Below are 18,610 nucleotides of genomic sequence, written 5' to 3' on the forward strand. Positions count from 1 at the left end.
TCCAATGTGGCTCTCCAAGATGCCGCCACCTCCCTTCTCATTTCTTCCAATTGGAACGAGAAGGTCTGCAACATTCTTTCCATCGCGTCCACCTTTTCCCCAAGGCGCTGCGCGGGAGGGCCCGTGGCGCTGTCGAGGGGGGAGGGCGGCCTGTGATGTTCCCTCGGCCCCAGCATGGGTAGCTTGCGTCTCACGGTTATGTCCTTCTGCGGAGGCCTCTGCGTGGACGTCAGGGGGGCTCCCCAGGTCTCAGGCGCAGCCGGGGGGATCTCTCCTCTCCCTTCCAGGTCTCCGGCTTGGGAGGCTCCCTCGTCTCCGTATTCCTCGTCTTCCAACCCCGGAGAGGGGGAAAGGCCGATACTCTCTCCAGCCCCCATCGGGTTTTCTTCTTCTTGATACATGTTCCTCTCCCGGATGGTTGTAGACCTCACGGTTGGAACAAGAAGTTGTGAGTTCTCGCTTTATGTCAGGATCCGCTGGATCTTAGAAAGGAAACTCGCACTCACAAGCAGGTACTCGGATTTGGAGTTTATTTCAATCCATACAGAGCGAAAACAAAGCGAGAACTGAAGTTTCCCGCCCAAAGGTCCCAGATCTCCCCTCCTGGCTTCCCTCCTCCTTCTCCCCCTTCTCTTATCACAGTTTAGTCTAAAATCCCTTTTCCCACAGCTTCAAAGCCAGACCTATGCCCAGATGTCCCGTCATAAACTCATCCATCATGACTACTCCCTCTAGTGTCAGGAAGAAGGCTTCGTGGAATCCCAAACATGAAGGCACATCCTGACACCTTAATTCAACTGTTTGTCATTCTAGCCCTTATCATAGCCTTATTGAAATGCATTGTTTCTTAAACACATGCCATTTCTGTTCACTGTGTTCAATTCAAGAATGTCTCAATTGAAGGGGGGAGGGGAGCTTTTCTCTGTATTTTCCGCCTGCTTTGTCCTTTAAACTTTAGATGATATACACAGTAACTATTTGTATATACCCAATGGCTGGTGTATACAGCAAACTGGAAAACCGTTGGCACCTTCCTGGTTACAAAACAGCAAATTCAATCAGACTGCCAAAAAAGACTAAAACAATAGGTCTGGTGAGAAAAGGCAGTATCAATGAACTTGGGAGATACCTAATGTCTGTAGTATTAAAATAAACTCTTTTGAGGGGAAAGAAAACCAAACAAGCAAAAGGCAGGCCTAGACCTGGACTCAATTTGATTCATCATCCACAGAATGTAGTGCCTATGAGAAAGGAAGCAACAGAAAACAAAGGTGTAGACCATTGGAGTGCCTTCATTGAAATTCTTTGTTGCAGGTCCCAGTTGTTTGCTTGTAGTTAACAATTCCATATGGTTAACAAAGCCTTCTTCCCTAAATGTGGTGTGGATTTTGACAAAGCAGAAAGATATGGCAGATCACATATGGATCTGGTGACAGAAAAATGTCAAAGATGGAATACTGAATCTTCTTCCCATAACATCAAAGGGAGTTTCTTGAACACACACACACACACATGTATTGTTTTCCTAACTGCTCTCAGTTAGAAGTGTAGACTTTCACCAATTTTCTTCAGAAATTTACAACATGGCCATTTTTGACTGTGCATCCATTTACTCTTACTTGCTGCATGTTTGTTTAAATGTTTACATAATTTCGTCTTAAGTGCTTACTACTGTGTTGTGAAGCATGTGGTATTTGTTTTAAAAACACAGAACTAAAGATATAGTGATGTTTTCGGTCACAACAAAACACTCTGCCATAAGGATTTTTCAGACAATCACTGATTGTATTGATTCATGGGCTTTTATTCCATCCAAAGTTTTAAAATATGTTGAGCAAACCAAGTAGCCTAACAGGAAGAAAGCATGGAAATGTTGCCTTTCCTAATCAAAATTAGATCCATAGGCAATAAACATGTTCTGCTGTGTCGCCTGAACATTAGAAGGCCCCGTCCCGTCCCCCCACTTAATACAGGAAGGTTTTAGCCAGCAACTCCTAAAACTGAGTCAACCTTGGCAGGTACCAAACAGATGAGAGCTTATTAAGGGAGGCAATAATGACCAGTACTCAGTCAGGCTGAGGATACAACCACTGGATGACACCCATGCGTTAGAAAGCAACAGAAAGGGTGAGGTTAAAAAAACACATAAATGCACCCAACTGGGTGGAAGAGAAAGAGTTTTAAAGGAAATTTCACATCCTGGGTTACCGGACAGGTGTGGTTTGCTACAACTGGTACAGAAAAAAAGGCCTGAACACAGTTTTTAAAAAAAGCAAAGCTACTTAAAATACTAAATTTTATTTTCACATTTACATTTAGTTTCCCTGTTTCCATTTTCTGACCACCACTACTATGCATTATCAAAACATTCCATACATATTTGAAATGAAAAGGGTGGCGTCCTGGTCTTTAAAAAAAACGGAACAGGCATTTTGGACAGCACATTCTTGGCAAAACATTCTGGACAACATTAATCAGACGCAGTAGGGCAAGCTTTAGCATTTATAAAAAGGACAGCCAGATATGAATGGTTAAACACACAGAACTGTAACTCAGAGGGAACCATTTAGCTTCTTGCTTACAGAGTCTGCCTCCACTGCCAGAGTGCTTGAATAACCTAAGAAGACAAAAGGGAAAATAAGTCAGTAAAATAGCAACTCTTGACATTACTTTCCAGACAGTAAGACTCACTGAACTTACTTTATGCATGCAACTAGCAGTACACATTTATCTAGAAGAGGCTTGCCAGACAATATATACTCAAATATCTATGGGCACAAATTCTTTCTAGATGGAACTTACAATTGAAAATCTACATGAAACAAATATCTTCCATCTGCATGCAGGGTTCAAGAAATCTCTGTGCTAATTTTGAAAAGAGTATCAAATACACCACACTGTACACAAACTGCAAAATTATTCAATATATTTTGTATTTCAAGACTCCTGTCACCCTATAAAGCATAGTGAATTAAAGCAAAAGGAAGGGTGTAACTCCGGCAAATGCTGTCTGAACTCTGCCTGCCCTGCCTTATGTCCAAATCCACAACAGCAGCTGAATCAGATGCTTTCAAACGCTCTCCTTCAACACACTATGAAATATACAAGTCTAACTAAAAGCCTCCAAGCTGCCCAAATTCCAACGCATTACCTCTGCAGAAAAGAGAAACTAAAATATAGACTAGTGAAACGCAGCAACAAAAACCCAAACACCATTTTATTTGGTCAAAATGTTTTTGATGAATACTATGAGCTGAAGGACAGGACCCACGGATTACATAAAAGGATAAGAAATGTATGTTCTCTTTAATAACCATTGAAGCCGCCCCCACTTGAATTTTATGCAAAGGATTAAACACCAACATGAAAAAATTGGGTAAACAACTGGCACTATAAATTGATTTTACCAAGATCTAGTCAATTCCATTACCTTCTGGTCTTCTGTCCTGTAGCAGTTTTTAACGTAATTTGCAAACTTGGCTTCTGCTTTAGGAAGAGGAGTTCCCTAATGTGAAGAAATAAGAAAGCAAATATAAACACAATGAATTATTCTGTGGTATACATAAATGTCACCTGACTGGGTCAATCAAGATGCAGTTAGTTTGTATGCAAGTATTGTGCAGAATTTTTGACTCTCAGAAAAAAACCAAGAGAGATAAACCATGTAACTGTTGTTCAAAAGACACTCTGATTATAAAAAAAAACAAGAAAAAACTTACAATGACACCCATAATGAAAAAGTTAATTCTTCCACCCCACAATCTCTGGTAAGACAAATGATCAGGTGAAAGCTAGGTGGAAAAATCACTTCTTGTTCCAAAATCCAAAGATAGTAATGTTCATGGTCTATTGCTAGTGGATTACTAACCAATTAACTTAACCTTTAAAAATTTTACATGAAAAAATCAGTATATTTCTCAAGAATACAGGTAGTCTTCAAGTTATAGACCTACAACTTACATACGACTCCTAGTTACAAACAGGGGTGAGAAACAGGAAGTGAGATGAAATCATGAGGAAAGTGTCTCTACTGAAGTTTTCTCACTTATCCTTGTTTCCACAACAACCCAAAAAATTTTTCAAAATTCAATTGTGTGAAGGACAGAAAATGAGGTGAACCAGAGCACAGAAGTAAAACACAACATTTACGTATGTTCTTTCTCCCCCATGCAATTTAAATCTTTGGGGGGGGGGGGGTGGAGTTACATTTTAAAAATTTACTTGTTCCGACTTACATATAATTTCAACTTAAGAACAAACCTACAGAACATGTAACCCAGGAACTGTCTACAAGATATACAGGGTGTTGAAAAATGATGGATCCCATCTGAAATCACTCTCTACAACCATGAACTGTCAGTGAACAAAACTCTTTTACCACTTGAAAGGAGGTGTGGCATAGTTTCCAATGAGTCCTACTAGATGGCAGTCCTCAGCCTCAGTCTTTTCCAAAATGGCAAACTCAGATGTTCTCTTTTTGTGGAGTTATTTTTTAGATTTATTTTGGGCTCACATCATTAGGAAAAACTTGATACCTCATTATAACATCATGTGAATTGTAATACGTTGCCATCATGATATATACTACTTTGAAATTGAGTCCATCATTTTGAAACACCCTGTAGTTTAGATACTGCATTTCAACAATTGCATTTCAGTAGCTCCCAGAAATTTTAAAGTCATGTCCACAGAGGGCTACCATGAACCAATATTAAAATTGAAGCACCAAGTTAAAGCGAGAATCTAACATCGAAACTATCTCTACTTTTTCTCACAAATATGAGCTCAAGAGCCCAAAATGTTCCAATTTCCTGGTGATTGATGAACTTACCTTTTGTACAACTGCCTGCATTTTTGCTTTTATTTCCTCCAAAGTGAATGTTTTTGGTGTTTTTGGAGTCTGTGGTTTCTTTTCTTTATGGGTTTCTGGAGTCTGAAACACATCGACCACAGGTTTTTCAACAGTGTAACAAGATATCATTTACAACTAATCATTGCAGCTCAACATCTTTTCCTTACCCAATAGATTTGGCAAATGCTTCAATACCCTAAAGATACCAAGTCCTGCTTGATCTTTGAATTTAGGATAGATCAGCCCTGATTAGTACTTGGATGAGCCACCAACAAATACCAGGTGGTGTGTAAGCTATCTTTAAGAGGAAGGGCCTGAAAAAACCCTATCCTTTGAATACTCGTCTAAAAAAACACTGACATTTATGACATAATCATAAATAGATCAGCAACCACAAGGCATACAAATGTAGAACTTGATGTATAACACTTTGAATCGTAATGATGGAAATTCTGACCTCAAGTCGTCCAATAATTAGGTGCCCTGAACTCTGCTTTATCTAAACAGATTACATAAAGATTTTTCCAATATTCTATAGAAAAGCATGATCTCATTTGCAAGTTTCCCTTTTATGTACTAAAACTTTTTTAACTTACCAATAAACATCTGACTACAAAAAAGCACTTAATATGATTTAAGCATTATAGTCTAACAAATACACACCTTTATGTGGACTTTTAATCTGAATATTCATCTTTCAAAACTAACATGTATTGTCTTACATCCCACACAAATTCTGGCACACTTAAGAAATTCTGCATGGTCTTCTGTAGTTGTCCACTCATATACTTCCAATAGAATCTGGTTTTCAGCATAAGGTGGCACTACACAAACAACTAAAACATCTAGATGTAATGAAGATTAACATCACTGTTACTCAAATAATCTCTACATCTATACAATCTTGTAGAAAAGTTGACTGTGTTAAAACAACATTTACTCACTTTCTGCTTCGGAGTTGCCGGCTTAGAATCTTTTCCATTTTGATTGGATTTTTGTGTCTTTTTCACAGCCAAATCTCGGGCAGGCTAACATTAGAATAAAAGTTGCATATCACTTAAAAATACCAAAAAGTATCACTTTAAAATATCACCAGCATATGTGCTTTATAACTACATTCACATATCATGTCCTAAGTCAGGCCTGCACAACCTGCAACCCTTCAGGTGTTTGGGCCTCCAATTCCCAGAAGTGCTTGCCAGCTTGTCCAAGTCAGGAATCCTGGGGGCAGAAGTCCAAAACAACTGGAGGGCCATGGGTTGTGTAAATCTGTTCGAAGTTTATTAACCTTAGAAGTATTTTTATGAAACCATTCAGATTATTAAAGTTTTATTAATAAAATATAAAACACTACAAAACTATCTCTAATATTAATTACAACTTGTCCTTCCTGTCTACCAACTCTGCACCAAAGCTTAAAATATTTTTAAAATACCAAAAAGCAAATCTTGATTTTAAGTATGCCATGTAAATAATGGGACTTGAACATCCATGGATTTTGATATTCACAGGAGCATGAACCAAACCCTCAAAAAATCCAGGGGCCAGGATAGACTATTCACTCTCTCTCCCTTATTATTACATCACTTTCTGTGTCAGTTTTGAGGTTGTCATATCCCTGTTCTATTCAGAGCCTAGGGAACAAGTGCTCCTGCTATCCAGTAGACTCTTGAGTTTCCCATTACAGGCAACTTGGGGGGGGGGACCTTTAATTAATCCCCTGGCATGGCAGCAGACAAAAAATGCCATCAAATGAAGAACTGCCATGCATGGCCCTCACTACTCAAAGATGTTCAGTTAGTGCCTGATATAATGCCTTCCCTAGGATCAGAAAACTGCAGCTAGAATGTGGTTTTACTATAATGCTATCTATGTGTATGAAAGTCAATGGCTGTCTATCTGTACCACAAAGGCTGTTGCTAGGTGAAGTGGGTCTTTTTATGATGTCACTGGGAAAAAGTGGCATACATATGAGAAGGGAGGGAGAAAGGAAAGAGCTTCAAATAGTCATGCTGCCATGGAGATATTGTAAAGTAGGCTCTCTCAGAGCTGTAGAAGGTAGGGAGGAAAGAAAGAGGGGGGAAAAGGAAAAGGAAGGAGACAGTAATGCGGGAGGAAAGAGACAGAACGAAAAGAAAACCGGAGGGCAATGGTCTCTCCAACATCTGGGCAACGCTCAGCATTTACGCTAGTGTACAAATAAATGTGAAACTTTACTTAACAATAACTACTTGGCTGAAGTATTTAAAGATACATCAAGCACCAGAAAATGTGTAACACACTAATGTTAAAATATCAGAGGCATTCTGTATACATGTTTAATTCTACATGTATACCCACACTTTTCTCAAGGATAAAGGTAAAGGTTTCCCCTGACATTAAGTCTAGCTTTGTCTGACTCTGGGGGGTGATGCTCATCCCCATTTCTAAGCCGAAGAGCCAGTTGTCTATAAACACCTCCAAAGTCATGTGGCCAGCATGACTGCATGGAGTGCCGTTACCTTCCTGCAGAAGCGGTACCTATTGATCTACTCACATTTACACGTTATCAAACTGAAGCTGGGCCTAACAGCAGGAGCTCACCCCAGTCCCCAGATTCGAACTGCCGACCTTTCGGTCAGCAAGAACAACAACCCAGTGGTTTAACCCACTGTGCCACCAGGGGGCCCTCAATGATAACCACATGATTTATATTAATTTTGCCTTTATGTTAAACCAATATTTTATCCATCATTTCAGCTTCAATTCTGTTCAGATTGCTTTATGAAGTTATTAAACAAAAACAATTCCAACACATAAAAGTATGTTTTACTTTCTTTCCTTTAGCCAAAAGTTGAGTTTTTTCTTTCAAAGCTAATTCTCACTTTAGTCTTACTAAGATATTAGAGATATGCCTCCAAAAAATTGAATAATGACCAACCTATTATAAATGAGCAATTAATGATTTATGAGATATCTTTACATTATCTTGAGTAAGAGGAACAATTCTGGAATCTTTATAATTAATTGGTAAGCAACATTATTTTATTTCAAAACAGCCAAAGAAGTGAAGCAATATATTAATTATTATTATTATTATTATAAATAATAAATTAAATAATATAAATGTTTGTAGAGATCATTTAATGATTGAGATGTTTAATAATGTGGTTGTTTTCAAAATAAACTTAAAACTATATTACTTACAGAACTAAGTTAATTCAGATAGATTCATCCCAAATAGCATTTCATGATAGAATTAGAAAAATCCTGGCCTACTCCAAATTTTAAACCACAGCACCACCTAGTGTTGCCATATGCTAAACTTTTCTTTATAAGTGTGGAATAAAGATACAAAATCTAAACATATCAATTATTTAATTTCTCCCAGGACAGAAAGCATATTTTCTTATTTAAAAACCCATTTCATTCAATACTGAAGATCTTTCTTGCAGTATGCAATTTAAGTCAACAACTCAGTGTCTAAGACATGTTTACTAACATTTTATATTAAGCTGTAAATAAAGCACTGGGAGAATGTACCTCATTCTTTGCAAAAAAAAAAAAAAAAGATTAAGAGGCCAATTGATTTGGAGGCTCTTAATAAAACTGTGCTGTAGCTAAACCAGCCAGAAAAAGAAAAAATGCTACATTGTTCACAAAAGCTTAGTATTTCCATATCTTCTTATGCCTAAGTGCTTGAAAGTACAGCACAAACCGGCTGAGGTGATAGATAACTGACTCTAGCCTCCAGCCATGTTAATGAAACTGTTTACATCACTGGCATTGTTTCAGCATTGTTACATCACTGGCATTACAGCTTCCCATGTACTCCACCAGTTTCCAGAGTTCTTAGGGAACCAGTCAGAATGGAGAAATGCAGGGAAAGGAAAGGGGGAGAAAGCTTTTAATGCTCTGGTATTGCATGAGTACAATGTTGGGATTTAGGCCTCTGACACTGCTATACCTTAGCCACTCTGTGTATGGACGTGTTTGAGAGACTGACTGAAAGTTAAAACTGTGAGATATCATTTGATAAACAACACTGAAGAGGACAGGAAGGGAAAGCAAGCAAATTAAAAAAAAGCACAGATGAAAGGCAATACAGGTAGGTGGACACACAGAAATTGTTTATTTACTTTCACATTTTATTCTTGACTATTGCAGAAGTCATTCTTCCACTCTCTCATGCATGCTATAATGGTGCAATTTCTTAAAATTGAGTATTGTTCAGGTAAGTTACATATCACATATGATTTTTTTCTAAACAGTTTATTTTCCGAAGGTTCACAACCTCAAACAATCCAAGCTTATCTTAAAATTCAGATACAAAAGGCCGAAGACCAACTACCATCTGTCGTATTAACAATACTTTGAATTGAATTGCGTTACCTTTTTTACTGGAGTCTTTTCTTCCTCCTCATCTTCCTCCATATCTTCATCATCATCTCTACAATAAATGAATAGGTCAATTTGTATAATAAAGAACAGATCTTAAAATGCTTTCATCTAGTTTTTATATTCCTGAGATAAAACACAAAGCAGTGCAATGGTCACAGTAACCTAATAATTGTACCTTTGTAGGTACCATATACTATCCTCCCAGAAACATGTTTTCTATACCCTTAGGAATCCATTTGAATGGCAACAGTACATAAATTGAACAGAAAAATTTCACAAAGCAGTTATTTCAAACTTTTAGCCAACAAGTGTCAGAATTCTTCCACTTTAATACTAGATGCATTTTACAGGAAGCATGTAGGTCCTCCAAATAGTTATACGCAGAATGAAGTGATCATTTATACTTAAACCGATTAAATACTTTTGAGGGAACTTCCTTAGTATGAAATGATTACTCTTCAGCTAACAGTACCAATCACTTTACTAAAACTGCTCCGACTTCTACAGAAGCACCCATTTTGAAGTCAACATACTCTTTTTGGCAGGAGGGTGCTTTCCCCTCTTTTGATTTGCAATAAGTTTTTATTTTGTTTTCAAAAAAAGAGAACAAAATAAGTGAAATAGGAAGGGAAAGACAGGAAACATCACAAGATATAGTATGTTAGTCATGTTAGTTAAATAGTTCTACACGAGTCTATTGTCTCGTCAAAGAAATCAGAGGGGAATAGACTATCATTAATCATATTCTTTAGTATAGGAAGGAAAAGGAAAACATTCAACTATGCCAACTTCTCTAAGAGAACATACTCTTCATCTTCGTCATCCTCATCGTCATCTTCGTCATCCTCATCGTCATCTTCGTCATCCTCTGTCAGCTTTGCTTTTTTCTTTAAGGCAAGCAAATGCATGTCAATGATTCAATTCCAAGTTAGGCTCTTCCAATATATGGAAACTGAGGGTGCATCTAACACTGTACAATTTATGTAGTGACAATTCAATGCTATAGGATCATGGGAGATCATTTTACAAACAGTCCAAAGTATTGAGATAAAAGCTTTATCCAGCTGCATTAATTCTACAGTGTAGTAGATGGGACCCAGTCAGTCATCCTTATCCAGAGATTCAACTATCCATAGTCTGAAAATATTCCTCCCAAAATTAAAAAAAAATCCACACCTTCTATTTTGTCATTTTATTCAAGGAACATCATTATCTATGAACGGGTCCTGGAACTAAATCCCAATCACTGCCACGGGTTCACCATATTTTCTCTTATCATTGCCCTTACTATTTGTTAATGCAATTCTTGCCTTCTCTGACGAAGAATGATAGTGCCTCCTAAAATTGCAACCCCCATGATGCCTAATTTTGACATTTGGCAGTTCCTGCTTCTTGGCAGGGGGTTGGACTGGATGGCCCACAACGTCTCTTCCAACTCTATGATTCTATGGAACATGTCAAACTGCATTAATTCTACAGTGCATATGCACCTTGAGGTTGTTACTACAAAATAAATATTAATTCATTTATACTTTTCAACACAGAGAGATTTAGGCTTTATATTCTTCATAGCATAAAACCACCCATCACTTCTGGGGTGAAAACTGCTAACCAAGTACGTTAAAGCTTGGCACCCCAAACAAAGTGACCTATAATACATCTAGTTTCATGCAGTCACTACTAGTCCACCACTCAAAGCTTACCTGAGGAACTTTAGCCAATGTCACACCTGCAGTTCTTTTTGCCATATTGTGTTGAAGCTTATCATCCTCTTCATCTTCAGACTCTGGTTCTTCCTCTAAAGCTTTTTTTAAAAAGCAAAACATGATGAAATTAAGATCAGCCAACTCACTACAAGATGAAACAGATGAATTTATTTTACCAAATGTAATAAAAACACCAGGTTAAAACAATAAGTTGAACTCCATACCTACAAGATGCTGGCCGCTCACATAAACAGGCCCTGAGCCACACTTCAATCTGAGAGTGACGGGTGGTGTAATTTCAAACCCACCTAATGAAACCTGGAATCAGTGGAAAGAAGAGAGCTTGGTTGAATGAGTTGATCTCAAATATACAGTGCCCTACCTGAGCTACAGAAATAGCAAATCCTTCAGGTCTAGAAAATGAACTGGAGTTACGGTACACCTCAACTCAAACCAGCCAACAGACTCTACAAATACCCAAGTGGGTAGTAGAGCAGGCAGGCTATAACAAGTTCAGAGGCCCACTTCCCCAACCTCCCCATTCCTAAAGTGACTGAAGAAAACGATTTACTGTTGTTTTTGACAAATTAACTCAAATTCAGTTAAGTACAGACATCGAAAAGGGACCATTGCCAGTTGCTCATCTATGCAAGTCAAGTTAGTAAAGTGAACTCAGATGAAAAATGAATCTTGCAGAATGGAGGATGGAACCCAATTTTCGCTTCTGACCTTCAGGTTTTATACATTTATTCCAACAGAAAATAAAGCATACATAAAACACAAGCACCAGAGGGAGAACTCACACATTTACTTGAAATAAACTATGCATCTCTTATCCCACCATAAATCAACATACTACTAAATGTAGTTCTGCTATATATTTCAGCACCACTCATACACTCAATAAATTGACTAATCTGCTAAATCACTGTAGGCATCAACCTGTTGCAACAAAGCTTATTTTAGATTGTGCCATAGTTGACATTTAAGACCTACGACTGTGTACTAGTATTATGGTTAACTCTATTGTGATTAAGACATAATTTCATTGAGGAAAAAAAATCAAAGAATTAAGCCTTGGGAAGAAAACGTCTACCCTCACATTCACTTATTGTTCATACTGCTGGGAATTCTAGGAGCTGAGATCCAGAAACATCTAGAAACAAAGTTTCCCCAACCCTGAGCTGTTATAAATATCCTTAAGAAATTCTCCATGCACATCATCCTGAAGGGTGATAAAATTTATGTCATCAAGCTATCAGTTTGTGTAAAGCACTATGTGGCAGAAACTACTTAGACATCCCAAACTGGACATAAACCATCTGTTTAACTTGCAGATGTAATGTGAGGTAAGAACTCCTCTTAGCAAATTGAGAGAAGTGAAGCAGGCAGAAGATGCCAACACATTCGAAGGAAAGCACCTATGTAAGGAGTGTTGTCACACCGCTATTCAAATATCATCTTGAAGGCTATAGGACCCCATGTTTTACCTAGAAGGCCAGATGATTCTAGAGACAGGGCTGCCTGTTTGTTCGAACCAAAACAGCTGAAATCTGAGTAGGGTTTAATACTATAACAAGAAAACCCATTCCTTTGTTTCCGGAAGATCTGCTCCTGCTGAAACTATAAATATTACTGAAGCATGTTTATATGCCACCTTGTAAAATTTTCAAAATTCTCATGAAAAGCAGTTTCTACTCCAAGACTAGAGATTTGGTTCAGAGCATTCGCTGTATTTCATTATCAGCCCTTTCTGAGGTTTCTGTACCAACCACTTATGAAGAAAAATCTTGTTATAACGTTCTTAACATATTAAGAATTCAAATCTGTAGAATCAATATAATTAATATTTATTTTTTTGACATTTGATCTTACAAAATTCAGAAGACAAACAATCTTACCGTAGGCTGAACTGACATTTTCAATGATGCCAGTGTGACTGTGATCTGGTTGCCTTCATAATCCAAAGCTTCTGCTTCGACAACATGCAAGTCATCTTTAGCACCAGCTCCTAAACTAACCTGTGTCACAAAAAATGTGTTTTGAAAACTAGAACATCTGACATATTTACCTTCCACAAACATCTTTACGATCACTTAGCTTTCCAATATTTAAGCTATAACATTCCATTTAACAGTACTTTATGTGATTGGAAAATAGTATAGTGATTAATTTATATTTTAAATGGCTAAAGAACACTGGAGATGCCAGCACTATGTCAATTTTGTAAATTTTAATGCCATTACATGTTTGAAAAAGGCTTCTCAGAAAAGTTGGTTTTTAAAAGTGAAATAACTAATCATTTCTACAGGGTGAGGCAGCATAACTTCCTTTTTTCAAAACTTAATAAAACCCATTGTATGAATCAGAATATTTTTTTTTATGTAGGCACATACCTAGTTTTGTTTTATGCAGTTTTGAAGATCAAATTAGGTAGGTAATGTCCCCCATTCTCCATACACTGAGTAAACCAATTTCTGGCATTTGTCATGACTCTTGCCAGCATAGCAGGCATTATGTTGGCAATTTCTTCCTGGATGTTGGTCTTCAAATATTGTAGGGTCCTTGGACAGTTCACATAAACACGGGATTTCAAAAAACCCCACAGGAAAAAAATCACAAGGGGCTAAATTTGGAGAGCGGGCCAGCCACACCAAATCCGCTCGAAAAGTAGGCCTCAAGGGCAAAAGCACGCTCCTCACTGTGATACATGATGGCAACGGAACTGTCAGGACAAAACTTTATACTCCCGCCTCTCGAACGAGACCACTAGCACTCCGCTACGTCTTCAACCGACTGAATGGCATGCATTTTAAAAAAGGAAATCATGCTGCCTCACCCTGTTCCCCGCATGTATTACTAATTTCACCGTTTTATATATCGTAATACTGTAGGCTTCAAACAGGTCTTCAATTGTTGCTTCTGTGATTAATCTGAATTCCGTGGTGGACCATATTTGAGAGCTTATAATTAACGTATTATTTATTTGGGAAATTTCTATATCACTTTTCTCCAAAGACTCAAGGCAGTTAAAACATAAATATAAAATAAACCAGTAAAAAAAATAGAAAATCCCCTCTTAGTCTCAGTCGTATGTAAATTCATAATTAAATAAATATAACCATTTAAAATTCACCAAGAAGATTAAATATGATTACAAATAGGGCTCTTAGGCTTCTGTCAACCCTAATTAAAAGCTATTCCACACAGGAAGGTTTTCAGGTTGTTCCTAAAGGACAAAGGGGTGGGGGCTGCTCTTCTGCCCAATCTTTGTTTAATCAATAGTACCTTAGTCACTGTTCCTCTGTCTCCCAAGTAAAAAGGACTTACCGTTCTTAAAGAGAGCTGGTGTTCATTTTCTTCATCATTAACCTTGAAATGAAATGGCTTGTCCCCTTTTAGTTCACATCCTGTAAAAGCAACAAGAACATGCTGTGACTGTGCAAACTACTAAATTGGACTGCTAAACAATTTATAGCCCTAACTGGGAATTGGCTGTGAAGCATTTTTAAATGTCTGGGAAACTTGTCTGAGACTTAATAACTATAGCAATCCGTCTAAAAATGATTTCAAAGGAGTGACTCAACACTAAATAAATTACTGCTACCTTTTAAAAACTTGAGTCTGAAAGTGGATATTTCATTTTGTTGTCTAAACCCTACAGTCTAAAGTTTCAGAGTTGGGAACAGGGAGTGTAATTTCACTATATGCCTGTAAGCCATACAGAAAGCACCTCCTACCAATTACCTCTGTCTGCAACTTTCAAGATGTATCAGGCTCCACCCGCTCAGGCACATGGCCATCCACCTCCTGCTGTTCTCCCTGCCCCACAGCATCATACAAGGCCCCACTCCACCATCTTAACTGCCTGGTCATCTTTCTCTACATCCTCCCCTCTCTATAATAGCAGCCTCTAGCGTGGAAGCAGTTGGTTGCTTTCCCTAACAGGCCTCTCTCCTTGGCCTCATTCCAATGTTTGTCTTGGCAGCACCAACTCAATGTACAATATAGTGCATATAAAATGCAGGTCCCTTATAAAAAATACCCAGGACCAGAAGTGTTCCACCTTTTGGATCTTGGAATACTTGAATATACATAATGAGATGCTCCAGGAATGGGACTACAGTTTAAACACATTTATGTTTCATATGCAACTTGCACACACATAGCCTGAAGCTAAATTTAGACACATTATTTTTAACCATTTCATGTATGAACAACCAGAGTTGCTCTGGACAAAGGAGACTCAACCTCTATACACAGTATATAGGCCACTGATGTGGCCTATATACAAAGCCTCAAGGTAAATTTATACAAATCAGTTTTAATAATTTTGAGCATGAGACCAAGTTTGGGTACACTGACCCACCAGAAAGTGAAGGAGTCACTCTCAGCCATGAGGACAATTTTGGGAGTATTTGGGGAATTCTGATAATGGAGGCTCAAAATACCTGTACTTTTTATGGGACCAGGGATTCAAAGCACTGCTCAGAGGCTGGATGTATACTGCTATAGAATGCAGTCTGAATTTGCATCACATGGTCAGTGTAGACTCACATATTGCAGCTATACTGGCCATATAATGAAGATTAAAACGGCATTATACGGCAGTATATATCCAGCCTCAGAAGACAAAGAGGCACATCTTGTACAGCACTAACCCATAAATGGCTGCTGTGATTTTATATACTTTTAAGGCTTTAACCTGTTTTTTAATATTAATGTTGCTTAATAAGTGTGTATTTTGTATTTAATATGTGTGTATTTTGTATTTTAAGTTGTATTTCAATGCTTTAGTTGCTTTTAGTTGTGCACCGCTCCGAGTCTCCGTATGGAGAGAAAAAACAAGATATAAACATAATAATAATAATAATAATAATAATGAAAGTCGCTGCTGAATATGCATGCCCATCCTCTGTTCAGATATCAGCCAGCATCTTAAATAAAGAAACAGCTTCCTAATAACTACAGAGATACTCGCTGGAACCTCAGCAAGCGAGCGTCCAAAAGTGGCAGGCTAAAACCTGGAACCTCAATCAGTGGCTGGGAACAGAAGAGAAACTCAGAAAGTTGGGTGACTTGGAAGACACTAAACAGAATGCTCTCTGACACCACGATATGCCGAGCCAACCTTAACAAATTGGGCTACAAAGTGGAGTCCATGGCATGCATGTGTGGAGAAGAGCAAGCCACAGACCACTCACTACAACGCAATCTGAGCCCTGTCACATGTACAATAGAGGACCTACTTACAGCGATACAAGAGACATTCCAAGTGGCCAACTTCTGGTCAAAGGAATTTTGGGATAAGTCCCAGTTTTTAACTTTGTGGGGTTTTTTATATATTATTACATTCTCAAGTCACTTCTGACAAACTAAATAATGAACAATCCTGAAAACAAAGATGTGGACATAAAAGAGATAGCAATGATATTACTCAATTCCATTTTAATGTTTGTAGAGTTTAAAATGCATGGAAAAACTAAGCCACTTTGGAGTCATCTTCTGGAGAGAGAAAGTGGGGTATAAAATAAACATAGTAATAGTAATAATACTACCCCTCTATTCTGCTTTGGTTAGACCACATCTGGAATATTGTGTCCAATTCTGGGCACCACAATTCAAGAGAGATATTGACAAGCTGGAATGTGTCCAGAGGAGGGCGACTAAAATGATCAAGGGTCTGGAGAACAAGCCCTATGAGGAGCGGCTTAGGGAACTGGGCATGTTTAGCCTGAAGAAGAGAAGGCTGAGAGGAGATATGATAGCCATGTATAAATATGTGAGAGGAAGCCACAGGGAGGAGGGAGCAAGCTTGTTTTCTGCTTCCTTGGAGACTAGGACGCGGAACAATGGCTTCAAACTACAAGAGAGGAGATTCCATCTGAACATTAGGAAGAACTTCCTGACTGTGAGAGCCATTCAGCAGTGGAACTCTCTGCCCCGGAGTGTGGTGGAGGCTCCTTCTTTGGAAGCTTTTAAGCAGAGGCTGGATGGCCATTTGTCAGGGGTGATTTGAATGCAATATTCCTGCTTCTTGGCAGGGGGTTGGACTGGATGGCCCATGAGGTCTCTTCCAACTCTTTGATTCTATGATTCTATTCAAAGTAGATAATCTGGGATTAGATTGTGGGATATAGGGTGGAGTGGAAGTGGCCTAAGGCCTAGCAGGAGATTCCATCTGAACATGAGGAAGAACTTCTTGACTGTGAGAGCCGTTCAGCAGTGGAACTCTCTGCCCCGGAGTGTGGTGGAGGGTCCCTCTTTGGATGCTTTTAAACAGAGGCCGGATGGCCATCTTTTGGGGGTGCTTTGAATGCAATATTCCTGCTTCTTGGCAGAGGGTTGGACTGGATGGCCCATGAGGTCTCTTCCAACTCTATGATTCTATCCATGATTCTTGCAGGAATTATTATTATTATTATTATAAGCATAATAATAGTAATAATCCTATTCAAAGTAGATAATCTGGAATTAGATAGTGGGATATAGAGTGGTGTGGAAGTGGCCTGAGGCCTTGCATGATTCTTGCAGGAGGCTGGGCCCCTTCCACACAGCTGAATAAAATCCCACATGTTCTGCTTTGAACTGGAATATATGGCAGTATGGATAACCCAGTTCAAGGCAGATATTCTGGGATATAGGGGGTCCTGTGGCTTTTTCTGAGATGGAGCAATAATGGAGTTGGAAGGGAGCCCCATCTTGCTTTGAAATCCTAACCTAGGAGAGGCAGCGAGCTCGCCTTCTCGATAATAATCATGCCCCAAGGCGCACGGATCCTATTGCAGAGGGAGAATCAAGTAAAGAAGAGCTTGATTCGGGCTAGATTCGGGGCCGAGAGGCTTGGGGCCTTCCTTCTCGCTCCACAGGCCACATGGAAGACGGCTAGGCCCAAGCCTCATGAGGTGGCGGCAGATTCCCTTTCCCGTCCAGCCTGAGGACGAAGGGAGGACAAAGGAGGCCCGCAAGACCCCGAGGTTAAGGGAGGCCCAAGCCACGTGGGAAGGCCTCATGGCGAGCCAGGGAAGGCAGCGTGAGGGGGGGCGCGGGATGGTTACCGAAGAGGAAGGTCTGTGGCCGAAGGGAGCCCATGCTGTCCATGTCGGTGTCTTCCATCTCCTCAACAGCGTCGTCTCTCTCTCTCTCCTCAGCCGAAGGGCGCTTGCTGGGTCTAACGGACGGAATTAGCGCACCCGCAGAAAAGGGCCCGCCTCTTTTCCCTTCCCCCAATATATAGCCCTCGTAGGTCTCGCGAGAAGTGATGCTCTGGCCCATCCGCTGGCTGGGTGCGCAGGCGCGAGCGTGCTCGGAAGGGGCGCACGCGGTCGCCAGGCAAGCGGGGGCCAAAAAGGGAGCGAAGGAGCCCTCTGCTCCGCGCATGCGCGTCCCAACTTCCACCTTGTGCGTCTCTTGAGAGAGCGAGAAGACGCGCAGCAGCCCACCGAGCAAGATGGCGGCGCCTTGTATCGCTCCATTCCTCCTCTAGGGGCCCTTTCACGCAGCAATATAAAGTCCCACATTGAACTGGCTCATACGGCAGTGTGGACTCGGCTAACCCAGTTCAAAGCAGATATTGTGGATGATCTGCCTTGATGTTCTGGGTTAGAGGGCTGTGTGGAAGGGCCCTAATAGCTTTCTTAGTTGATGTTGTTTTCTGGCAGCTGACTAAGAG

The 18,610-nt window shown here is 39.5% G+C and overlaps 1 protein-coding gene across 1 annotated transcript; it reads right to left on the reverse strand.

The window, feature by feature from the left end:
- Positions 1 to 2,282: 2,282 nt before the first annotated feature.
- Positions 2,283 to 18,157, reverse strand: NPM1 (nucleophosmin 1). The gene is made up of 11 exons (XM_060786284.2): positions 17,997 to 18,157; positions 14,269 to 14,348; positions 12,840 to 12,959; positions 11,163 to 11,256; positions 10,936 to 11,036; positions 10,040 to 10,119; positions 9,224 to 9,281; positions 5,797 to 5,880; positions 4,832 to 4,933; positions 3,431 to 3,505; positions 2,283 to 2,617 (listed from the first exon to the last, which is right to left on the reverse strand). Exons 1-11 carry the CDS (start codon positions 18,052 to 18,054, stop codon positions 2,579 to 2,581), a joined length of 891 nt encoding a protein of 296 aa, XP_060642267.2. The 5' UTR covers positions 18,055 to 18,157; the 3' UTR covers positions 2,283 to 2,578.
- Between the last annotated feature and the right edge of the window lie 453 nt (positions 18,158 to 18,610).

The sequence above is a fragment of the Anolis sagrei genome, chromosome 1, assembly GCF_037176765.1.
Source record: "Anolis sagrei isolate rAnoSag1 chromosome 1, rAnoSag1.mat, whole genome shotgun sequence".
NCBI lineage: Eukaryota > Metazoa > Chordata > Lepidosauria > Squamata > Dactyloidae > Anolis > Anolis sagrei.

What these genes read in the sequence shown, in the direction of transcription:
- NPM1 (XM_060786284.2), bottom strand. Translation starts at nt 18,054, where the DNA reads ATGGAAGACACCGACATGGACAGCATGGGCTCCCTTCGGCCACAGACC. An exon ending in GCCACAGACCTTCCTCTTCG is followed by an intron (nt 14,349 to 17,996) that starts GTAACCATCCCG and finishes TTGCTTTTACAG; the next exon opens with GATGTGAACTAAAAGGGGAC. An exon ending in CATTGGCTAAAGTTCCTCAG is followed by an intron (nt 10,120 to 10,935) that starts GTAAGCTTTGAG and finishes CTTGCCTTAAAG; the next exon opens with AAAAAAGCAAAGCTGACAGA.